We start from the raw sequence: 22,086 nt of genomic DNA on the forward strand, positions 1-22,086 counted from the left end.
TATTCTTCCTGAATACATATGGCATAGTGTGAAAAAGCGGATGCTTTGCCATTTTTCTGGCCATTTTCAACCCCGTCTACATTTTGCAAAGTCCATCTCTTACCAATTGCAATCCCAAACTATTTCTATCTGATGCTCATATCTCCGGATACGTCCCATCTTCAATGTAACAATGGGTGTAAAATAATAATGGAAAAATAGTTTGCAAAGTAATAATAGAAAACTATTTACAGGTTCTTTTTATCTCCATGGTTACAGACTACAAGCAAACCTTGTAGTCGTCTCCATGGTTACAGACTACAAATAAACCTTGTGTAGTCGTATCCGTGGTTACAGACTACAAACAAACCTTGTGTAGTCGCGTGTTACTTCACTCATTAGCCCCCTTCTACTAAGTATCTGTAGATTAAGAAGAAAGAGGAATAAATGAAAAGGACTAAAAAAAACAGTCAGATTATGATCAATTTGGGGGCGCATTGCGGTGCATAGGAGCTGTATACACAAATTGGGATATTTATTTTGTCCTTCTAAGCAGGGTCGCAAAAGTGTCCAAACCCAAAAGAAATTTCCTAGGTGAAATAGTATAAACCAACATCTCTTATTGAGAAAAAAAAAAAAACTAAAATAATGTCAGGAGTGTGGTCGGAATATAAAATGACAGACACCGATATACTCTCCACTCAATTCATTTGTATCAAAGCCGCACGTTGTATCATAATCAATTTCTCAAACATGTATAATATCCCACGTCTTCTCACAAATTTGTGCATATAAAAAAATGGATAATACGGCAATGCGTATAATTGCCGATATGTCAATCAACATAAAACACAACGCCCGGCATTAGAATCTAAACCGGGCTCTGCATTCTAGATATGTGATTTGATTTTTTTGATTGTTTTTTTTTTCTCTTTTTGATTAAGTCGACAATCTTGATGGCGGTCGGCCTGGTCTGATTGACGCTCTCCTTGCCGTCAGGGTTAATGCATGTGGTGAGAACTTAGACCCTGAGCTGAGACTGACTACTCCAGTTTATCCCATCTACACACACACTGATCAACGCAAGGTCACCTCGAGAGGACAGGGCAGTAACAAATGGTATAGTCAAAACAGCACGTGGAGTGTTTGTTGGGAGGGGACAGTTTATTTCGCACGCACAGCGTACATCGTAAAAGACTGAGGCTTCGCAGTGTTTCTGATGAATACAGAGGAGGCTTCATAAAGATCCCCACCCCAAAACAGAGTGTTGGGAAGAACGGGGGGGAAGGACAGATGTCCAGGTTCCAGATGCCCCCTATGTTCTCTGCCTTTAATGCCTCCTCACGTCACACTAACAGGTCCATACAACCAGTCTTTGTCACACCCCCAACATCACTCAGGGGTACTGGCCTCAAGAGGGTCTGCCAGTCTCCGGTGATGTGAGAGGGGCGTGAGGACCTCTGGAGCCGGAGGCGGTGGAGGTTTTGGAGACTGCGGTGGTCTAGGTAATGGCGGTGGGCCTCGTAGAGTCTGTATCCGCCGACATTCCTGGCAGATTCTAAAATGGGAACACCCTCCCCGACCAGAGGAAGATGGGGCATCCTCATGGAGACGTTGTGCACCCGGAGCAGGGGGAGGATGAGGAGGAGCCGGAGGGTGTTGATGGGTCTGGTAAAGGCGCCCATTGCAGAGACGTGTCTCTCTGGTAGCTCGGGGTGGTCGGCTGAGAGAAAGTAGAGTCCTCCCATGAAGGTGACGTGCTGGCCGACGACGGTGACGAGAACGAGATGTCTTTTTGCAGGACACTGCGCTACGGAGCTCACTTAGCATCTCTTGGCATACCGAGATCTAATAATGAAGGAAACAAAGAAAGGTAAGAAGTATAAAACTGAACTAAAGAAAAAAAATCTAGAGAATAAAGAAGGAAAAACAGGACACAGAAATATAAAAGAGGAAAAGGAATAATAGTTGTGTGGGATGAGGAGAGAGCAGAATGGCAGAACAAACAGGAGCAGCAGGGGAGAGGAGAGTGGGCGAAAAGCTGCGCAACAACCCCTGAGGGACAGCAATGAAAATCTAATACAAAACTAGGGCTAAAACTGAAACGGTGTGTAAAAAAAAATCCAGACCCCCTCAGGTGTGCTGTCAATGGGGGGCGAGGAGATGGAAACGTTGCATTCTATAAAGACTAGGATATATAAAGAATACATGGAAGGCGTGGATGGATCGGCAGCGCTGTACCGTGAGCGATCACGCAGATTTCCTCACCTCTTCGTTGTCCACGGAACGTCTCGTTGACCAGACGAACTCCATGATGGCCACAAACACAGCAATAATCAGGCCGCAGATGAGAACTACGAAGATTCCGCCAATGTTCTCCATGCCCAGTCCTGCAAACATGCGCAAAGTTTAGGGATACTTCGCAAAGGTCACCGAAAACATTTCTGGAGATAATTCAGGTATGACGGGGCCATCGTGCAGCATATGGGGCGCCTTGTCTGCAGTGCTAACATCACGCCGACAGCGCTGCAGCCAATCAGTAAGCTCAGAAACTCATACCATCTAAGTCCGCTGGGCTCACGGATTGTCTGCAGTGCTGTTGATGTAACAAGACAATAACATACACCAGGAGCAGCGGTGGCGAGAATAAAGAAGACTGCAGGGGAAACAAGGAAACCCCATTATGTCCCGCAAAACCACTTGTAAGAAGCCTATAGGCTGACTCACAGAGCTCCTCCCCATTGTATAAGTAGAGGGTGGGCTCTCAGAATAATTTCTAATATTTCCTGCTATTGACTACTGAGTCTGCCATTACAGGGTCCGAGCTTAGCAACAGAGCAAGAAGAGAAAATAAAAACTTCTGCATAATTTTTTATGTTTTGATATAAATATTATAATCGTTCTTTTATTTTTCATTTTTGATGGCTTCCCTTTAAAAGATTACCCGTGGCTCTGCTTGCAGTGATATGATTCCTGGTTGTCTAATTGCTGCCTGCTTTTGTGAGAACACAATGTTAGGATATAGAGAATGCAGATTTTTTACGCCCCGGCGCTTGCTGCTGCGCAGGGATTAGGGGAGCGTCGCTGAAAGTGTCACCTCCTGCAACCTTAGCACATCGGTGCACCTGCGCCTCCACTTATCTGCTCAGACCTCCGAGCCGAGCTGCCATTATTCAGAGAGGGAGACGCCGGAGGGCATTGCTGTATATGGGAATTATTCCTATATATGTGTATGTCATAGGCTGTTCCTGAGAAGGTGTGTAATACTCCCAAAATATGTGACCCACCCTTATAAATCGCCCAATTACATAAACAACAATATCTGATAGCAAACTCCATGCATTAAGAATATCAAATATCCCTAATAAATGATTCCTGCTTCCTTAAAGGGAACATTTCAGGGTGATTTTAGTATGGAAACTAGCATTATGGATGTATAAACCACAGTACAACAATAAAAATGACACCACTTTTGTAGTAATCGGACTTTCCAGCGCTGAGAAATCAAGCTTTGAAGTCAGATGAGTTTGGAAAAGCATTGGGTAAGGGGCGTGTCAACACACTTGGGAGACACTGACACGCCCCCACAGCTAATTTGCATGTTGTTTCAAAGCTTGATTTCTCAGCTCTGGCACATCAGATTGTTGTAAGAAAGGTATCATTTTAATTGTTGCACTAAAATCTATACAGCCATACTGCTAGTTTCCTTAGTTAAATCACCCCGACAGGTTCCCTTTAAGGCATCGTGGCCGTATTACAGGACCAAAAGAAGAATATGAGGTCTTACTTTTAACTCTATATGCTTTTCAACTTATGCTGCAGACGATTGTACTATAAGACGGTAGTTTGTGTGCCTACAGCTAAGTTTCTGTGTGTTGTTGCACAAGCTCTGTGCATCAGGGTAGCAAAGGGAAAGTTCCCATAAGCTTACCAGTTGGGTAATTGTCCATGAAGGGTGCGGCGCACGGAAGGATCCTGGCTTCGATTACAGTTAAGCAATTGAAATAGAAACAAACATCTAGCTACTGCCAAATAAAGATAAGCGAACTTGTTCGGAAATCGTTCGCCAATCTCAAATTCGGCATGAACGTTGCACATTTGGATTCATGTTCGGAGTCCTGAGCTTTTTCCCTAAAAATCGTCAAAAGTCGTCCAAAGTTCGGTAAATGACTGAGTTCAATAAAGTCTCTTTCAGACATCAGTGTTTCCAGTAGCAGCACGGAAAGCAAAACGTCCCGCATCAGTGTGACACGTACCGGCGCCTGGCAATCAGCGGTACTGTTTGTGCTGTTTCCCGATACCAGGTGCTGAAGTGAAGACAGCTCATATCACTGACCCCTGCTTGCGCTGCGGTCAGTGGGAGCAGGGAACAATGTTGAGAGTTGTATTCAACTGTTAACTCCTTGAAAAAGCCACGTCCAGGCGAAACGTGCGTTGGAGCTAACAGGATATCATTGGGTATGGACTAACTAATGTTATAGGATGTTTATTCTATCCCATTTCTTTTGCCTTTCCTTACTTTTTGTATGCATGTTAGCAAGAAAGATGTAGGCTATGTATATGGGATCTATATATATATTTGCATTATTATGTCTATCATCATTGTCCATGAGCCCACTCCAATTATTGCACTAGGGTTTTTTTTTTGTACTGTTCTGTTGTTTTCCCCTTTTTTTAATGTGTATTTTAATATTGTTCAATAAAATTATATATACATTTTTACCATATTGGTTTTGAATTTCTTTGCTTTTTCACCCGTTTATTGGAGGAGGCGTTATTTAATTTATTTATAGCGCAATTCATGTGTCAATTGGTGTCACTTTTCCTGGTATCTGCCCCTAACTTGAGCTGTTTTCGCAGCTTTTTCGCCCCTTTGAATTCAATAGGGGTTGGATATGTTTGGCGAACCGTTTAGCGGACAAAAGGTTCGCTCATCTCTTCTGCCAAACTCAAAATCATAGCGTATGATTAAGACAGTGGAAACGCTCGAAACGTGTAGGCCTGGTGTTGTAAATTTTTCGACATGTTTTTAAAGCATACCAATAAAATTATGTTTCCAGGATTTTTTTTTGTTACGTAACTTTTTTATTTTGGAAAAGCCCCCAACCAAAAGCGCAATATAAGGGAGATTGTAGAGGATCTGCTAAAACATGGGTGTAAGTGACGGGCATATGCGTGGGTCCTAGGTGCCAACATGCCGATCACCGTTTGATATATACAAGGATCATGCCATAAACTGACTCCCCAGGAGAAGGCCTTGGCTATAACTCTGGCAACAACTTGGCTGAATTATTCCAAAAAGGTGGATTTTGCACTAGATTTTACAGTACAAACTTCATTTTTAAAAGATCCATTAGACCTGATGAGGCTGGTGTATTTACTTTGAAAATAAATGTTAGAATGGCTGTATATTCCGGATTTTAAAATGAGTCCAGCTAAGGAATGAAAGAGCTCATGAGTACAAGTGTGTTCAATTCTCCACCCACCCAGTCTAACAACTGCAGCATGTACTGAGCAGTTTGAGTTTTCAGCAACAGGGAGGCAGGACAGTGAGGAACTGTAAATCAGGCTGGATGGCACAAATTCAGCAGCAGCAGCAGGGAGGAGGGCACTGAGTTGCCACCAATAAGGCTGGTCGGACAGAGATTCTGCAGCAGCGGGGAGGAGAAACACTTAGGAGCTGTCAATCAGGTTGGGTCAGTGTAGATTTAGCAGAAAAAAGGAGGTAGGGTACGGAGTTGATGCCAATCAGTCTGCATGAGCAGAGGTTCAGCTGAAAAAGCAGAGAGGAGAGGGACGGAGGAGGTCTCAATCAGGCTAGGAGGGTAGAGATTCTGCAGCAGCGGGGAGGAGAAACACTTAGGAGCTGTCAATCAGGTTGGGTCAGTGTAGATTTAGCAGAAAAAAGGAGGTAGGGTACGGAGTTGATGCCAATCAGTCTGCATGAGCAGAGGTTCAGCTGAAGCAGCAGAGAGGAGAGGGATGGAGGAGGTCTCAATCAGGCTAGGAGGGTAGAGATTCTGCAGCAGCGGGGAGGTGGAACACTGAGGATCTGTCAATCAGGTTGGGTCAGAGTAGATTTAGCAGAAGTAGGGTGGTAGAACGCTCAGTTGTTGCCAGTCAGCCTGCATGGGCAGACGTTCAGCAGCAGCAGTGAGGAGAAGGACTGAAGAGATGTCAATCAGGTTAGGAGGGTGGAGATTCTGCAGCAGGGAAGAGGAACACTGAGGATCTGTCAATCAGGTTGGGTCAGAGTAGATTTAGCAGAAGAAGGAAGGTTGGACACTGAGTTGATGCCAATCAGTCTGCATGGGCAGAGGTTCAGCCACAGCATCAGAGAGGAGAGGGACTGAGGAGGTGTCAATCAGGCTAGGAGGGAAGAGTTTATGCAGCAGCAGGTAGGAGGAACACTGAGGATCTGTCAATCAGGTTGGGTCAGTGTAGATTTAGCAGAAGAAGGGAGGTTGAACACTCAGTTGATGCCAATTAGTCTGCATGGGCAGAGGTTCAGCCGCAGCAGCAGAGAGGAGAGGGACCGAGGAGGTGTCAATCAAGTTAGGAGGGTGAAGAGATAGCAGCAGGGAGGAAGGACACTGAGGAGCAGTCAATCAGGTTGGGTGTATGGAGAATGTTGTTAAGTTTTCGCATAGAACTATACAGCCATTCTGATATGGATTCTCAAAGTAAGTACACCAATATCATCAAGCCTAAGATCTATTTGACAATGCATGCAGCTGGTATTATAAAATCTGGTGACAGATCTGCTTTAACACTAATATTGAGATGATTTGTGACAAATTACAAACCCAGCTCTGATAAAGTAGGTCCTTTTTCTGGAAATCAATAGTGGCATAAGAAATAGCATTTGTGTGTTCAGCCATGTATATATAACACGTTGCTCGGACCATCTGCGGGGCAACGTCACCAAACAATCGTTGAAAATAAACCTTAATGTATAAAGCCCCGCGCGGAGCAGACACGCTGCCTCTATACCTCTGCGATTCTTCGATCACAGAACCTTTCAACCAGACACACCACCTGGATCCATCTGTACCGTTCTTATCAGCTCGCCGCGTATAGCGCAAAACTACAGGTCGCATCACGAAACAGACAAGTGGAGGGGGCGCTAAGCTGGCACAATCTGTTATGGCACGTACACAGGGCGCTGATCAACCACAGTATGCCGGGGGGAGACGCCTGCTGTGAACCCCAGCACTGCACCAATAACTCTAGCCCCCATAGACAACAGACGTCGACAGGTCCTGATCACATATATGCGTTTTTTCAGCATTAATCTAAAGGAACCATAAAAAGTCATTGTGGCATATTCCCAGGAGAAGGAATAGGTGTTGGCGCGTGTGCACCTCTCTGTTCACTTTTGGGCAAGTTGCAAAAATTGCCCGGTATTCACGCTTTGAAATTTTTGCAACTCAAAGAATTGAAAAATGCTCACGTGCAACCACTTCTCCATTCTAAAAATACATAAGGATTTTTTTTTTATTAGGTTGGCACATGGGTGGAGGTCTGCAAATGTCAGGTTTGGGGTTCCTATGGCGACCAGCACAACTGTGACGTTGAAGGTAGCATAGACTGGAGTCCTCCTGGAGCTGCAAGCAGGAGTCATCTATATATTCTTGTATGATATATTAGTCACGGCCATCAGAGACAGCCCACACAGGTGCTAAACACTTGGAGAATTGGGTCCAGCACTTGTTCCACTAATTCCCTTTGCTATTTGATGGCCAGTACAACAATCTCCTCCCCTGAGGAGCAGTATTGCTTCCAAACCCAAAGGCGAGGACTTGGCCCTTAGGTCCCGGAAAGAACAAGAAAGAGGCTCCTCGGTATCAAAATCCAGGGCTTCTTTTAACCTCCTTTAAAAGGAAATTGTATACCCAAGCCCCCCCCATAGAGGTCTACTGTGTTACCGTGTGATGGTAATGATCTATCGATCGAATCGCGGAATAATATAAGTAAGGGATGCGTACATCATAGATGGAGGTTATAGGAAGTCACAATCATAAGGAGAGTACCAGACAGTGAAAGGTGAGTTACCAGAATGAGAACGGATGAGATTGACAGATGTTCCCGATGTCTCCCTAGTCCACCCTGACGAAGAGACAATGAGATGGAAAATGAAACCCAAAGATATGAAAAGAGAGAAGAGATGATCACAAAACGAGGAACTCACAGGTCATCGGAAGGTTATCTTGTTGCATTGACCAAGATATCACTGACCTTTTGCACGGTGGTCTTCTTCCTTAGGACACTTTCCACCTTCCCACCATTTGCGTTTCAAGATCTCCAAGCGATTATTCTCTTGAAGTTGGAGGATTGCAAGAGTGATCTCGTCCCTGTATGGAGATTCTATTAAGAGAAGAGGATGAGTTTCCATCTTTGGCTTTACAAAGTTATCAACATTTCTGAACTGGGCATCACTCCTAAAAATTACTCCTTTCTTGCAGACACAGGGCCAAACGTGTTCACCAGTTGGGTATGGTATTGCGGCTGAACCCTACTTCCTAAGATGGAGCTAAGCTGCAATACCAGATATAGCCCCACGACAGGGACAGGATTAAAGCAGCCATTTTTTCTAACTCTATTCCTTTAAATTACCAAAATCTAAATCAATGGTTGGTATCTATACCTGCCCTTCCTGTTCATATCATCCAGCCTTGGATGCCCACCACAGGTCAGAGTCTTTAAGACTGCCCTTCAGTAGTATTCAAGGCAGGTTGGTCATTTCTGGAAATTGTCTGGTAGTGTCAACCAGATCATGCTTTATCGTTTTACCCTGTAGTATGGCACCCTATACCTCCTTACTGCATCCATGTAGCCCTCACAGCATATACATATAGATGTGTCCATCCTTTCCTTTTCACAAATCTAGCAAATGGCATTAACTTTCGGTTAGAGACGCTCATTGGCTTTGTACTCACTGATGCCCCTGCCAGGGGATAATGCCAGGGGAATGTCGCTAAGCATGTAGTAGCCAATCTGGAAGATGAACATTATTTTCTTTTTTACCTCTCTATGACCATTAATAAGGAGTTTTCCAGTAGTGAGCAAACACTTTAAAACATGACTAAGGACATTAACCAACCTAGGACATTAACCAACCTGGCTCGTTGGTACAAGGAACCAAAGCGGAAGAACACTTTAACCCAATACATTCCTATGACCCCAAAGGGCACGTCTTATATGTGCAAATTAGATGTATCTCAATTTATCAAATGGTACATGTCGGATCCAATTTTTGAAGCCTTTGATGTAATATTAACATTAAGGAGAAGTCTCCTGACTCAGGATTGATGTCTTCCTTGCACAAAGGAACTTTCGAGCTATTGGCATTCAATGCAACGTCCTACCACCTGCTTCTATTATACGTCTGTGCTGTGGGCCTGGTCTACACTCTACAGTTCCCCGGCTTGTGCTGTCTTAATTACTGTACTTGATGGGGACATTGATGCGCCATCTACCCAGATGGTCAAAAAAAGTTCCCAGTAAGGGTGGCCATCTGCCAGAAAGCAATTAAATCAAACAGTTTGAAAAGAAAGCCACAGTGAAAAAAAGAATTAATAAGCATCAGTAATAGACAATAACAAACCACCCCTAACATTCCTGGAGATAAAGTAAGGGGAAAAAAAACTTTCCAGGTTTTGGTATCTTCACAAGGTTCAAGTCGATAGGGCTCATTTCGTTGCTTTAATTTGGTGGAGAGAAGGTTCTCCAATTTTTGGGTCAAGGTGAAGAACTAAATCCTAGACTCAAAAATTCAAGGACTTTAATGAATTTGCTAAAAATTTAGTCTCATTTACATCTGGGTGACAACAATATGATTGTCCTTAAAGCTACCATGTAGGGTTGGTGCAAACCGATTTGGTTCATCGGCCAGAACAGTAATCTCTGCCCGCTTGACGGGAGCCGCGAGAACCAACTCTTACCTGACGAAATCCACAGCTCTTCTTTTGACTAGCCGTCGTGGCATGATGCCCCTGTTGCGGCGTGTCGCACATGTGACGGTGCACCAGGCCGGCTAATCAAAAGAAGAGCCACAGATGTTGGCGGGTAAGAGGTGGTTCACAGGAGGGGAGTTCAGTGGCCACAGATTACTGTTGTGGACAATGGACCGGGTTGTTTGAATGCTTTCACGCCAACTCTACTCCCGGGAGCTTTAATTGATCCAACAACACTGGGGAGGGGATATAAAACTCCATAATTATGGTAGCGCCAGCTGTTTTAGTTCAGTTTCTACATGGCCTATCATAGCAGTCAAAGTCTGCCACACAAAAGGAGGCCCAGCTTGGCATTTCACGTTACAGGTGTAAAAGAAGAACCACTAGAGGCCCCCAGATACATCAGATGAAGGTCAGAGAAACACACCGATTTTAGTGGGCCTGGCTGTCCATCATGTATGATGGGGCCTTTTCCGATTCTCCTGCCACTTGATTCTCCTGGACCCCAAAAGGTCATCACCCACCACATGTCTGCTTATAACACTGGTGTCTCTTACATGGTGAAGGAGACTTTGGGATCTCTTAGACACAACGTCCTGGCTGTGCCTACTACTTCTTTGCCTCCATACTTGCCAAAATGGTGAATTTTAGATGCTTAAATCCCACCACTAAGGGCAAAACCATGCAGTAATGCCTATTTTTAATGGAGTTCTTAACAATCTGTGAGATCCAAAAATTTGACAAAATTGTTTAAAAATCAAACTTAAAAAAACAAAACAAGGCAGCCTGGAAAAATGTTAAACTGCTGGCAACCACGAATACCTTATAGCTATCCGACTGGTTGTGATGACATGCTGATCAAAAATATTCAATCGTTTCTCATTTGGATTTTAAAAGGACCTGTCACCAGTTCAAGCGTGTCCAGTTTTTGTTCTTATTCTACTACTGCTGCTCCTCTGGAGTCTTCCGGTTTTTGTTTTTCTAAAATCGATCATACGGTTCCAAAGATATGGGCTTCCTAAATTTTTATGGCCTTTACAATGGGGCGGGGCTCACGGGATAATTATGCAGAGCAGCCTGATGACACGCCCACGAGGATCCGGTGAGCCACACCCCATAAAACTTAGCACTAAATAAAAAAAAGTCTCATATCTCTGGAACCGTATGGCAGATTTAAAAAAAAAAAAAAACTGTCTAATCAGGGGAGTAGCGGGAATAATATAAGGTCACAAACAGTTCACTTTTGACCTAATGATAGGTCCCATTTAAAAAAATATATACATTCTCATTGAATCTGAAAATGTACTAGACAGGTCTGAAGTCATGTAATCGATTCCACCAGAGGGAGCCCGAGCTCTTCACATCGAGCCCAACGTTACATTGCAGCAAGCAGTATATTGTATGTCGCCTCTGCTCTTGGCAGGCATCATTCCTATCACAAGGGTGGCAGGGTGGCAATTTGATTGAAAAGCCTGCCAAGCTCTGGAGAATAGCACTAGACGAACCTCCCGGGTCATCCATCACCACCAAACTTGGGACATTTAATGCACAGGCCGAGAGTGGAGAAATCAGCGGAGCATGGCGCCGGGTCTGGAGGGAGCAATATTTCCGCACAGTGTGAGTCCAGGTGCATAGTGGTTATGCAGTGTCATGGTGCATTATGGGAGTGCAGCATTTCTGCAAGGAGATACTATGCCGCTGGACTTATTAAGTGCGGCGATCGCTGATGTGAGCGCAGCGCATTGTGTCTGCATTCTAGAGGATGGCGTGCTGTGAGCGAGACCCGGTCGCATTCAATTTTCGGAACTTTTTTTTTTTTTGAGCCCAAGGCAGAAGAGGAGGAAACCCATCCCCCCCCTTTTCCCTTGCTACTGATTGACACTAAATGCAGCAGTCGACTCCTGCGGGTTAATGCAAATTGTGACTCGATCAGACAGATGTACATCAAAATTAGAGAAGACGTCTCGGCAAGAATTTAGACGCTAACCCCCTCGAGGAATCGCTTGATTTACGCTATTGACAGATGTAGTCAAGGCTCGAAATGGATATTTTCCGCTTAACTCCCGGCATGCCACGGCACGGTCTTTGCTGCTCTGAGTGCACGTGCTGCATCCCAAATAACTGTCTGTGCATGCGCACTGACACTGTCTGAACCCAGTCATGTGCTCACACGCAAAGTGTGAGCGGATGTCTTCTCCTCCGTGGCTCCTCTCTGTGGCCACTGCTCACTTCAGAGAGTAGCCAGGCAGGAGTATGCCCACTGTTACCGTTCGTCCACGGCCCAGGCAGTGTCAGTGCGCATGTGGAAACAATCAGGCCACGTTCGGGCAGAAATAACAACTAGAAAAGGCATAAGTCCTGCAAATTGTGCCAAGGGTGCACAGGAGACCCCTCATTTGCATTTTAATTAAAAGTCAGTTTCTCAGGCACTGTACCTCTAAAACGTAGCGCCGATATGATTTTTAAAGGGGCTAAGCCCCCTATATAAATGAATGGATAGTTTAATATGCATTTTGACTCCCTTTAAATAGTATTGGTCTTTTCATATGGGCCAGAAGACCGCGGGAATTCAAGGACAAACCCACTACAGTCACGCTCCTGCATAGTGCCATGTTCAGCACTTTCTATTGATGCCTCTTTCGGGGTACCGATTTGTTCCAAAAATCATACAGTGTATGTGTAACCATACAGCGCCCAAATAACACTGCAAAAAAGGTGCCCAAAAATACCACCCATTCAATAAATTAAGGAATCAGTTGCATCCTGAGATCATTCTACAGAACCGTGCATCAAGAACGGGGAGGTTCTGCTGTATATGATGGAGAGCAGGGGGGAAGGTTAGGGAGGAAAGGGTTCAACAACAAGCTGCAAGCCCTTTTTCCTAATCATGGGCTTTAAGTGCTAATTTATGCATACATTCTCTAATAATCCTTTATTTTTCACAGATCTATTATTCTGCAAATGCGTTAATGTGCCCCCGGGGTTAAGAGCCCATGCTCAGTGCTGTATAATGCAACACTCATAGTGGTCTGTAGGGGTCTTACGTACGTCTACATGCTTCCTGTTCAACGTGAAAAATGGTGCCATGTTGCAAATGGAAATGCTCTTGATAATTTGGCACCAAAGAGCGGCACAATGGGACCAACTGACTTCCAATACTCCCTGTACATCAACATGTTGGGAGAAGAGGTGGTCGGGGCTAAACGTTGCGGCTTCATACTGCTTTTTATGGGAGGTATGGAAATAGTCGAATGAGGGCAGTGGTAGTCCCAGTGGTCAGATCTTCATTGGTCTATCCAATGCACCTAGTCTGGGAATAGCTGGAAAAATCGTTTTCAAGGAATGATGACCAAGTAGAGTTGACGCTAATCGATTTGCAAGACCCAGTCCGTCCATTGGACACATCAGGAATCCGCTGCTGCCGGACGGAATCTATGAGAATCCACCTTTTTACCTGATGGCAGATGTGACGTTGCACCAAAAGAAGAGTCAGGCAAGAGGCGACTCTTACGGTTCCTCTCTGGTAGCCACAGATTACCAATGTGCCTGATTGGTTAGACCAAATGACAGCCAGTCCCGTTCACTCACCTAACGGCATCCCAATGCCATAGCCCTTGGTATCGAGTAAGCCCCCAATTTGGGTGAGGTTGCAGTTGAGCCTACGGTGGTATTCATTCATGGTGGACTCCATCAGAAAGGCGTAACGGGAGTTTAGCACGCGTGCAATCCCCTCTTCTGTGCTCTTCACGAACACGCTGGGCTGCTTCGAGTTCATGTAATTCCACATGCGCTGGTAGGTTTGATACCGCGAGTTCTGTCGATGGAACGTAAAATTAACATTGGAATCAGATATTGAGGTTGTACCATCAAACTCAAGAAGGCCCTATACATATAGACATTTAAGACATAATTTAAGGGGGCAGTTGACTTTGATAGAAAGTTTACCCACCTGGAAGAAGGTCATGGTAGATCCACCATGAATGGTTCCATACTCGATATTGGTCTGATCTGCAAGGTCGTCGGCGGACTCAATCGGGACCTCCATTCTCTGCACAGTCAGGAAAGCAGCGAGGTTGGCAGTGTAGGAAGAGATGATTATAAGAGTGAAGGCCCACCTAGAGGAGAAACACTGGATGACATGGCCTGTATCCTGGAGAGGCAAAACTAGGAGAGCAGCTTAGGGTTGCTGGTGCCATGGGGGAACCTACAAGGCAATCAATGGGGCTCCGAACTTACCAGACTCCACTGACGCATCGTGTAGACAGCGCCCTGGGCATGACTTCTGATCCCTGCTGCATAAACCCTCCTACAGGAAACCACAGGCTGTTCCCCAACGTGTACTGGTTCTCCAGGATGTGATGTCTCTCCCGCAGACATGGGTGCGGATTGTACCATTCATAAGGACTCAATCTGAGAATAAAACAATGCAAAGGTGAGGGTCATGTCACCAACGGACCTGACTGTAGGACTAATGCTGCAGCATTTTCCCTCAGAGCAGCAAAGTTTATACTGCACATGCTCGCGGTCTGTCGTCCTAACATTCTAGCACAGGTTTCTGTCAGTGTAATCAAACAGCGGCCATTTTACTTGCATAGCAATTACTTCTCTAGAAAAAAACTATGTGATTTGTTCATTAAAAGTATCTTCTCTTTTTTTATTTATTTTTTATTCTATTTCTATTCTATCTAGAACTCCTTTAAATATGGTGGAGAACTTTGGGGGAGGTGTTTAATTTTGATGACCTGTGCTTAGGTTAGCTTATCAATGCAAAACAATAGGGGTCCATCTAGCAGTACCATTTATGGCCACTAGACAGTGCATGGCGCTGTCCCACTGGCAATGGGCTGATCAGTGGGGAAGCCGAAAGTCTGACTCTCACCCATCTGATATTGGAGGCATATTCCCAATGGTTTGGACACAGAGCATGCTCGCTGCATCCAAAGCGCTGCCGTCTATTGAATGCAGGTGAATCCGCATGTGATTATTATTATTTATTATTATAGCGCCATTCATTCCATGGCGCTTTACATGTGAGATGTGAGGAGGGGTATACATAATAAAAACAGGTACAATAATCTTAAACGATACAAGTCACAACTGGTACAGGAGGAGAGGACCCTGCCCGCGAGGGCTCACAATCTACAAGGGATGGGTGAGAATACAGTAGGTGTATATATATATATATATATATATATATATATATATATATATATATATATATATACACTGCTCAAAAAATAAAGGGAACACTTAAACAACAGAATATAACTCCAATTAAATCAAACTTCTGTGAGATCAAACTGTCCACTTAGGAAACAACACTGATTGATAATCAATGTCACCTGCTGTTGTGCAAATGGAATAGAAAACAGATGGAAATTATTGGCAATTATCAAGACCCCCTCAATAAAGGAGCGGTCCTGCAGGTGGGGACCACAGACCACATCTCAGCACCAGGGCCGCCATTCGGGCCCCCTCTTATCTGCTCACTGGGCCCCTACCGGCAGCCGCAGGCTAACCGGGCCCTTAGCGCCGACGCTGCAGCTGTTTAAAGCTATTGACGTGCGGGCGCGGGCCCGCACGTCAATAGTTAACAGCGCGGCGCCGCCAGCCAATCTGAGGCTGGCAGGCGCTGACGTCAGCCGCAGCGTGCGTGCATGTCGCCGGCGTCTGACATCATTGTCAGTCGCCGGCGAGTGCATGCACGCTGCAGCTGCGTGGAGACTTCGCCCGCCGCAGGAGCGCGGCAGGTAAGAAGAACTTCTTTTTTTTTTTTTTTTAGAGCGGCGATCCGGGGGCCCAAGGAAGAACGCTGGACAGAGATGGGGCAGAGTGCTGGGAAGAGATGGGGCAGAGTGCTGGGAAGAGATGGGGCAGAGTGCTGGGCAGAGTGCTGGACAGAGATGGGGCAGAGTGCTGGACAGAGATGGGGCAGAGTGCTGGGAAGAGATGGGGCAGAGTGCTGGGAAGAGATGGGGCAGAGTGCTGGGCAGAGTGCTGGACAGAGATGGGGCAGAGTGCTGGACAGAGATGGGGCAGAGTGCTAGACAGAGATGGGGCAGAGTGCTGGACAGAGTGCTGGGAAGAGATGGGGCAGAGTGCTGGGCAGAGATGGGGCAGAGTGCTGGGAAGAAATGGGGCAAAGTGCTGGGCAGAGTGCTGGACAGAGATGGGGCAGAGTGCTGGACAGAGATGGGGCAGAGTGCTGGACAGAGATGGGGCAGAGTGCTGGGCAGAGTGCTGGGAAGAGATGGGGCAGAGTGCTGGGCAGAGATGGGGCAGAGTGCTGGGCAGAGTGCTGGGAAGAGATGGGGCAGAGTGCTGGACAGAGATGGGGCAGAGTGCTGGACAGAGATGGGGCAGAGTGCTGGACAGAGATGGGGCAGAGTGCTGGACAGAGATGGGGCAGAGTGCTGCACAGAGATGGGGCAGAGTGCTGGACAGAGATGGGGCAGAGTGCTGGGCAGAGTGCTGGGAAGAGATGGGGCAGAGTGCTGGGCAGAGATGGGGCAGAGTCCTGGGCAGAGTGCTGGGAAGAGATGGGGCAGAGTGCTGGACAGAGATGGGGCAGAGCGCTGGACAGAGATGGGGCAGAGGGCTGGACAGAGATGGGGCAGAGCGCTGGACAGAGATGGGGCAGAGCGCTGGACAGAGATGGGGCAGAGCGCTGGACAGAGATGGGGCAGAGCGCTGGACAGAGATGGGGCAGAGCGCTGGACAGAGATGGGGCAGAGCGCTGGACAGAGATGGGGCAGAGCGCTGGACAGAGATGGGGCAGAGCGCTGGACAGAGATGGGGCAGAGCGCTGGACAGAGATGGGGCAGAGCGCTGGACAGAGATGGGGCAGAGCGCTGGACAGAGATGGGGCAGAGCGCTGGACAGAGATGGGGCAGAGCGCTGGACAGAGATGGGGCAGAGCGCTGGACAGAGATGGGGCAGAACGCTGGACAGAGATGGGGCAGGATTGGACACAGATGGGGCAGAGTGCTGAACACAGATGGGGCAGAGTGCTGGACACAGATGGGGCAGGATTGGAAACAGATGGGGCAGAGTGCTGGACACAGATGGGGCAGAGTGCTGGACACAGATGGGGCAGGATTGGAAACAGATGGGGCAGAATGGAGACAGATGGGGCAGGATTGGAGACAGATGGGGCAGGATGGATACGATGGAGACAGATGGGGCAGGATGGGGAGATCATATGGGGCAGAATGGATACTCATGAGGGCAGGATGGGAGAACATATGGCTGGAGCCTGCAATGAGACACACGGGGGCTAGGATGGCGAATATTATCATAGGGGCTAATTAAGGGATATTATTATTGCAGTGATGTATTTATTTTATTTTTTGAGTATACTGTTTTAAATGGGGGGAGGTCCTGTTACTGTGCAGAGTGATACTATGTCACCTTCTTTATGTGGTGTAATGTAGAGGCTGTGAAAATTAAGTAATGTATTCTGCAAGTGGAACTCGAGATAACTGTGTTATTTCCTGCAGAGACGAGTCCTGGCTGGAAGAAATGATGGCGGTCTGTGCTGGATGAAAGATGAAGGACTTCACCTAGAGACGTCACTGGTGAGTCAGTGTTAACTATACACTGACACTATACACTGTATACTATATACAGAGCTCCTGTGTATAATGTCACCGGTGATCACTGTATTACCTGTACACAGACACTGCTTACTAATTACAGATCTCCTGTGTATAATGGCACTGATGGTGATAGTATTGTGGTTGTTTTTTTTTATTACTGATCAGTATTGTAGTATTCAGTCACTATGTGGTGGTAATATGCGGTCTGGTCATGGTGTTGTGGTATTTGTTCCTTGTATTTTATATTATTCGATCACTGTGGTGGTAATATGTCATCTGGTCATAGTGTTGTGGTATTTGTTCCTTGTATGTAGTATTATAGGTCATTTTAAAAATTGAAAAATAAATAAAAATATACCTAAATTGTATTGCATATTTTAACAAATATTTAGTAGGTTACAGTACAGTAGGGCCCGGCCAAAAGTGTCTACCGTGTTCTGGTGGCGGCTTAAAAAATCTTTTGGCCAAAACAAAAGCTGCCGGTTATATGTGTGATCTGGTGATGGGAACTGTTAATGTGTGATAGGTGAGAAGTGGAGATTTTCCAAGAGATAGCGGTGGGACTGTGGACAGTTTGAGGGGTGGAGCCTGGAGGCGGGGCTGGGGTGGAGCCTGGGCGGAGTCTCAAGGGGGCCCCGAAAATTTTGCCAGTATGGGGCCCCAAAATTTCTAGTGGCAGCCCTGCTCAGCACCAATGCTTTCTGGCTGATGTTTTGGTCACTTTTTAATGTTGGTTGTGCTTTCACACTCGTGGTAGCATGATACAGGCTCTATAACCCACACAGAGTGGCTCAGGTAGTGCAGCTCATCCAGGATGGCACATCAATGCAAGCTGTGGCAAGAAGGTTTGCTGTGTCTGTCAGCATAGTGTCCAGAGGCTGGAAGCGCTACCAGGAGACAGGCCAGTACACCAGGAGACGTGGAGGGGGGCGTAGGAAGGCAACAACCCAGCAGCAGGACCGCTACCTCAGCCTTTGTGCAAGGAGGAACATGAGGAGCACTGCCAGAGCTCTGTAAAATGACCTCCACAAATGTGCATGTGTCTGCACAAACGGTTAGAAACCGACTCCATGAGGATGGTCTGAGAGCCCGACGTCCACAGATGGGGGTTGTGCTCACAGCCCAACACTGTACAGGACGCTTGGCATCTGCCACAGAACACCAGGATTGGCAAATTCGTCACTGGCGCCCTGTGCTCTTCACAGATGAAAGCAGGTTCACACTGAGCACATGTGACAGACGTGACAGAGTCTGGAGACGCCGTGGAGAGCGATCTGCTGCCTGCAACATCCTTCAGCATGACCGGTTTCGCAGTGGGTCACTAATGGTGTGGGGTGGTATTTATTTGGAGGGCCGCACAGCCCTCCATGTGCTCGCCAGAGGTAGCCTGACTGCCATTAGGTACCGAGATGAGATCCTCAGACCCCTTGTGAGACCATATGCTGGTGCGGTTGGCCCTGGGTTCCTCCTAATGCAGGAAAATGCCAGACCTCATGTGGCTGGAGTGTGTCAGCAGTTCCTGCAAGATGAAGGCATTGAAGCTATGGACTGGCCCGCCCGTTTCCCAGACCTGAATCCTATTGAGCACATCTGGGACATCATGTCTCGCTCCATCCACCATCGTCATGTTGCACCACAGACTGTCCAGAAGTTGGCGGATGCTTTAGTCCAGGTCTGGGAGGAGATCCCTCAGGAGACCACCCGTCACCTTATTAGGAGCATGCCCAGGTGTTTTAGGGAGATCATACAGGCACGTGGAGGCCACACACACTACTGAGCATCATTTCCTTGTCTTGAGGCATATCCACTGAAGTTGGATCAGCCTGTAACTTCATTTTCCACTTTAATTTTGAGCATCATTCCAACTCCAGACCTCCGTGGGATATTAGTTGTGATTTACGTTGATCATTTTTAGGTTTTATTGCTCTCAACACATTCCACTATGTAATGAATAAAGATTTACAACTGGAATATTTCATTCAGTGATATCTAGGATGTGGGATTTTACTGTTCCTTTTATTATTTTTGTAAGGGGTTGGCACGCTTAGCTGCTTCCTCAGATAGACACAGGAACCGTTCTGATAGTAGTTCACCTGCTGGTTTATTGGTGATGACTTTTTAGCAGGTGATGGCAGGGTTCATCAAAATAAACAGAGCTTTGCTGGCATAACGGTAAAACAAACAAAACACAGTCCATTCCCTGCAGGGTTCACCTGCAGTTATCCCGCACAGTCCTTAGCTCCTCCAGGAGCTATGTGGGAGTTCCTCCTCTCCCAAAACACAACAACACACTGACTCTCATGGCCAGGCATTTACCACCCCATGTGATGGTCACATGACCTTGACCTCACACAGGTCCTGTCAGGACTCTGTATGTGGAGATACGGTGGACTTCCACCCACCCGCTCTATGGAGAGCCACTGAAACCAGCCTATAACATAGGTTCCTATTAACCCTCTCAGCAGTTAACATGCTGGAGGAAAAAACATTCTGGTTTTACATCACTGACCGCAGTATGCACAGTGTCACGTATCTTCCTAGACACACTGTTTCAAGGACTCTGTATGTGTATATATATATTCATATGCACATGTATACATACGGACATACACACACATACACGAATACTGTATATACATGCACCGTTCCATACACATATATACACAACACATACTCCTATACATACAAACACACAAATATCTATATCTATCCATCTATGTGTGTATATATATATATATATATATATATATATTTCACATATAAGATGTCGCCTTTGTCTGTACATAGTGATTAGAGTACAGCTCATATAGGAAGGTGGCGGCCCACCGGAGGATTCTACAGCTCTCCCGTCGGCCAGTCCAGGCCTGTGTGTGGGGACACAACCTATTGTCAGGAGTAGATACATAGGGATGGCTCTTTAATAAGGGGAATCGGTAACGAAGAATTCTAAATTAATCCATTTTCAGGAGGATTAACAGCGGAATAACACAACAGAATTGCTCCAGCCTTGATATTTCATGTGAAATACAAAGATTTAGTAAAGCAGGCACGTCAGAAGAGCCGGCCGGTCCTCTAAGTGTGACTATTGCTTTCATTATCCATAATAGTTTAGTCTGTGGCTAAAAGCGGGATAATGACAGCGTCGTCCTTGACGAGAGTACAACCGGAGGAAATACCTTTAAGACGGAAATCTCGGCACACGACTATTTATCTATATTTATCTGCATTATAACTGAGATCTTACACATCTGTAAACCTTGGAAATTTCTGCCTTTTTATCACTTTACCATAATTAAGCGCTCGGTCCCACAAGGTCTAACGCAGAAAAGCGAATTCGCTAAATGTCATCGCGGCTTTTCAAAGGTTTAAGCTGGCGGTGCAACAGATATTTTTATACAAATGTCACCCTTTGAGCCTATTAATCGTTGCGGCATTATACGGCACAAGAGCTAAATTATCAACAGTCATTAATAATTGCAGGGAAGCATTGCTGGGGTTATATCAAATGAGAAAAATAAGGTTTTTTTCCTCTGCAGGAAATGTCGCCACTTGTGGACGTGGCTGGTACTGCAGTTTAAATCTGAAGGGGCTGCCAATAATTATACAAGTCTTTTCCAATGCTGCTGCCAGGTGATAACAAAAACCATAATAAGTTCTGAAACCATAACAGTAATAATAATAATAATAATAATAATAATATTAAATAAATAATAATAATTGCACAAAATAATAATGATTATATAATAATTAATATAATAAATAATAATACTAAATATTATTATTATTATTCATAATAATATTAATAAATGATAATAATATTACTAAATGATAATTGTAACAGTACTAAATAATAATATTACTAAATAATAATAGCGATAATAGTACTGAGTATTAATATTACTAAAAAATAATAGTACTAGATAATAAAAATACTAAATAATAATAATATTACTAAATAATAATAATAATGATAATAGTTCTAAAGAATAATAATATTACGAAATAATAACAATACTAAATAATAATAAAATAATAGCAATAAAATAATTATTATTTATTATTATTATTATTATTAATCTCACCACTATATTTTCAATTAAATGCATGTATTTTGGGCTAAACATTAGTTTTACAATTGGGTTTCAGTAAAAAAAAAAATTGCACTGTTTGCCTTCTATAGTCTCTTTGTTAAACTGTGTACTGCTGGTTGCACAATGGTGCTAAATGGTGTAAATCTAATTTATATACGGTAATTGCCTTGTCATGTTTTCATTTCCTGTTCTGTCCAGATGTCACCGTATCTCAGAATTCCAAGCGGAAGAAGTTCATCGACCGCCATATTGGGACACCCAAGTGATGGGTGTCTCAATATGGAAACTGCTGCTGGTACCAACCTATTGCGCGGTACCACCAGCGGAACACCGTCGCACCACACGCACACTCTATACACCGTACGAACCACACACACACTCATACACTCACATTCACGCAGCCTCTTGCGCGGTACCACCAGCGGAACACCGTCGTGAACACGCCGCTGCTGGGATCAGCCG

General features: G+C 45.4%; 1 protein-coding gene across 1 annotated transcript in view; it reads right to left on the bottom strand.

Moving 5' to 3' along the window:
* Positions 1-670: 670 nt before the first annotated feature.
* GRIK5 (glutamate ionotropic receptor kainate type subunit 5) overlaps positions 671-22,086 on the bottom strand; it is a 294,448-nt gene continuing 273,032 nt past the window's right edge. The window contains exons 15-20 of the mRNA XM_069742769.1: positions 14,172-14,345; positions 13,885-14,050; positions 13,524-13,749; positions 8,218-8,346; positions 2,248-2,369; positions 671-1,827 (exon numbers count right to left, since the gene is read on the bottom strand). Coding sequence (XP_069598870.1) covers positions 1,372-1,827; positions 2,248-2,369; positions 8,218-8,346; positions 13,524-13,749; positions 13,885-14,050; positions 14,172-14,345 — 1,273 coding nt within the window. The 3' untranslated portion in view covers positions 671-1,371. The remainder of the gene's footprint in view (positions 1,828-2,247; positions 2,370-8,217; positions 8,347-13,523; positions 13,750-13,884; positions 14,051-14,171; positions 14,346-22,086) is intronic.

Source organism: Ranitomeya imitator, chromosome 10, assembly GCF_032444005.1.
Source record: "Ranitomeya imitator isolate aRanImi1 chromosome 10, aRanImi1.pri, whole genome shotgun sequence".
Lineage (NCBI taxonomy): Eukaryota > Metazoa > Chordata > Amphibia > Anura > Dendrobatidae > Ranitomeya > Ranitomeya imitator.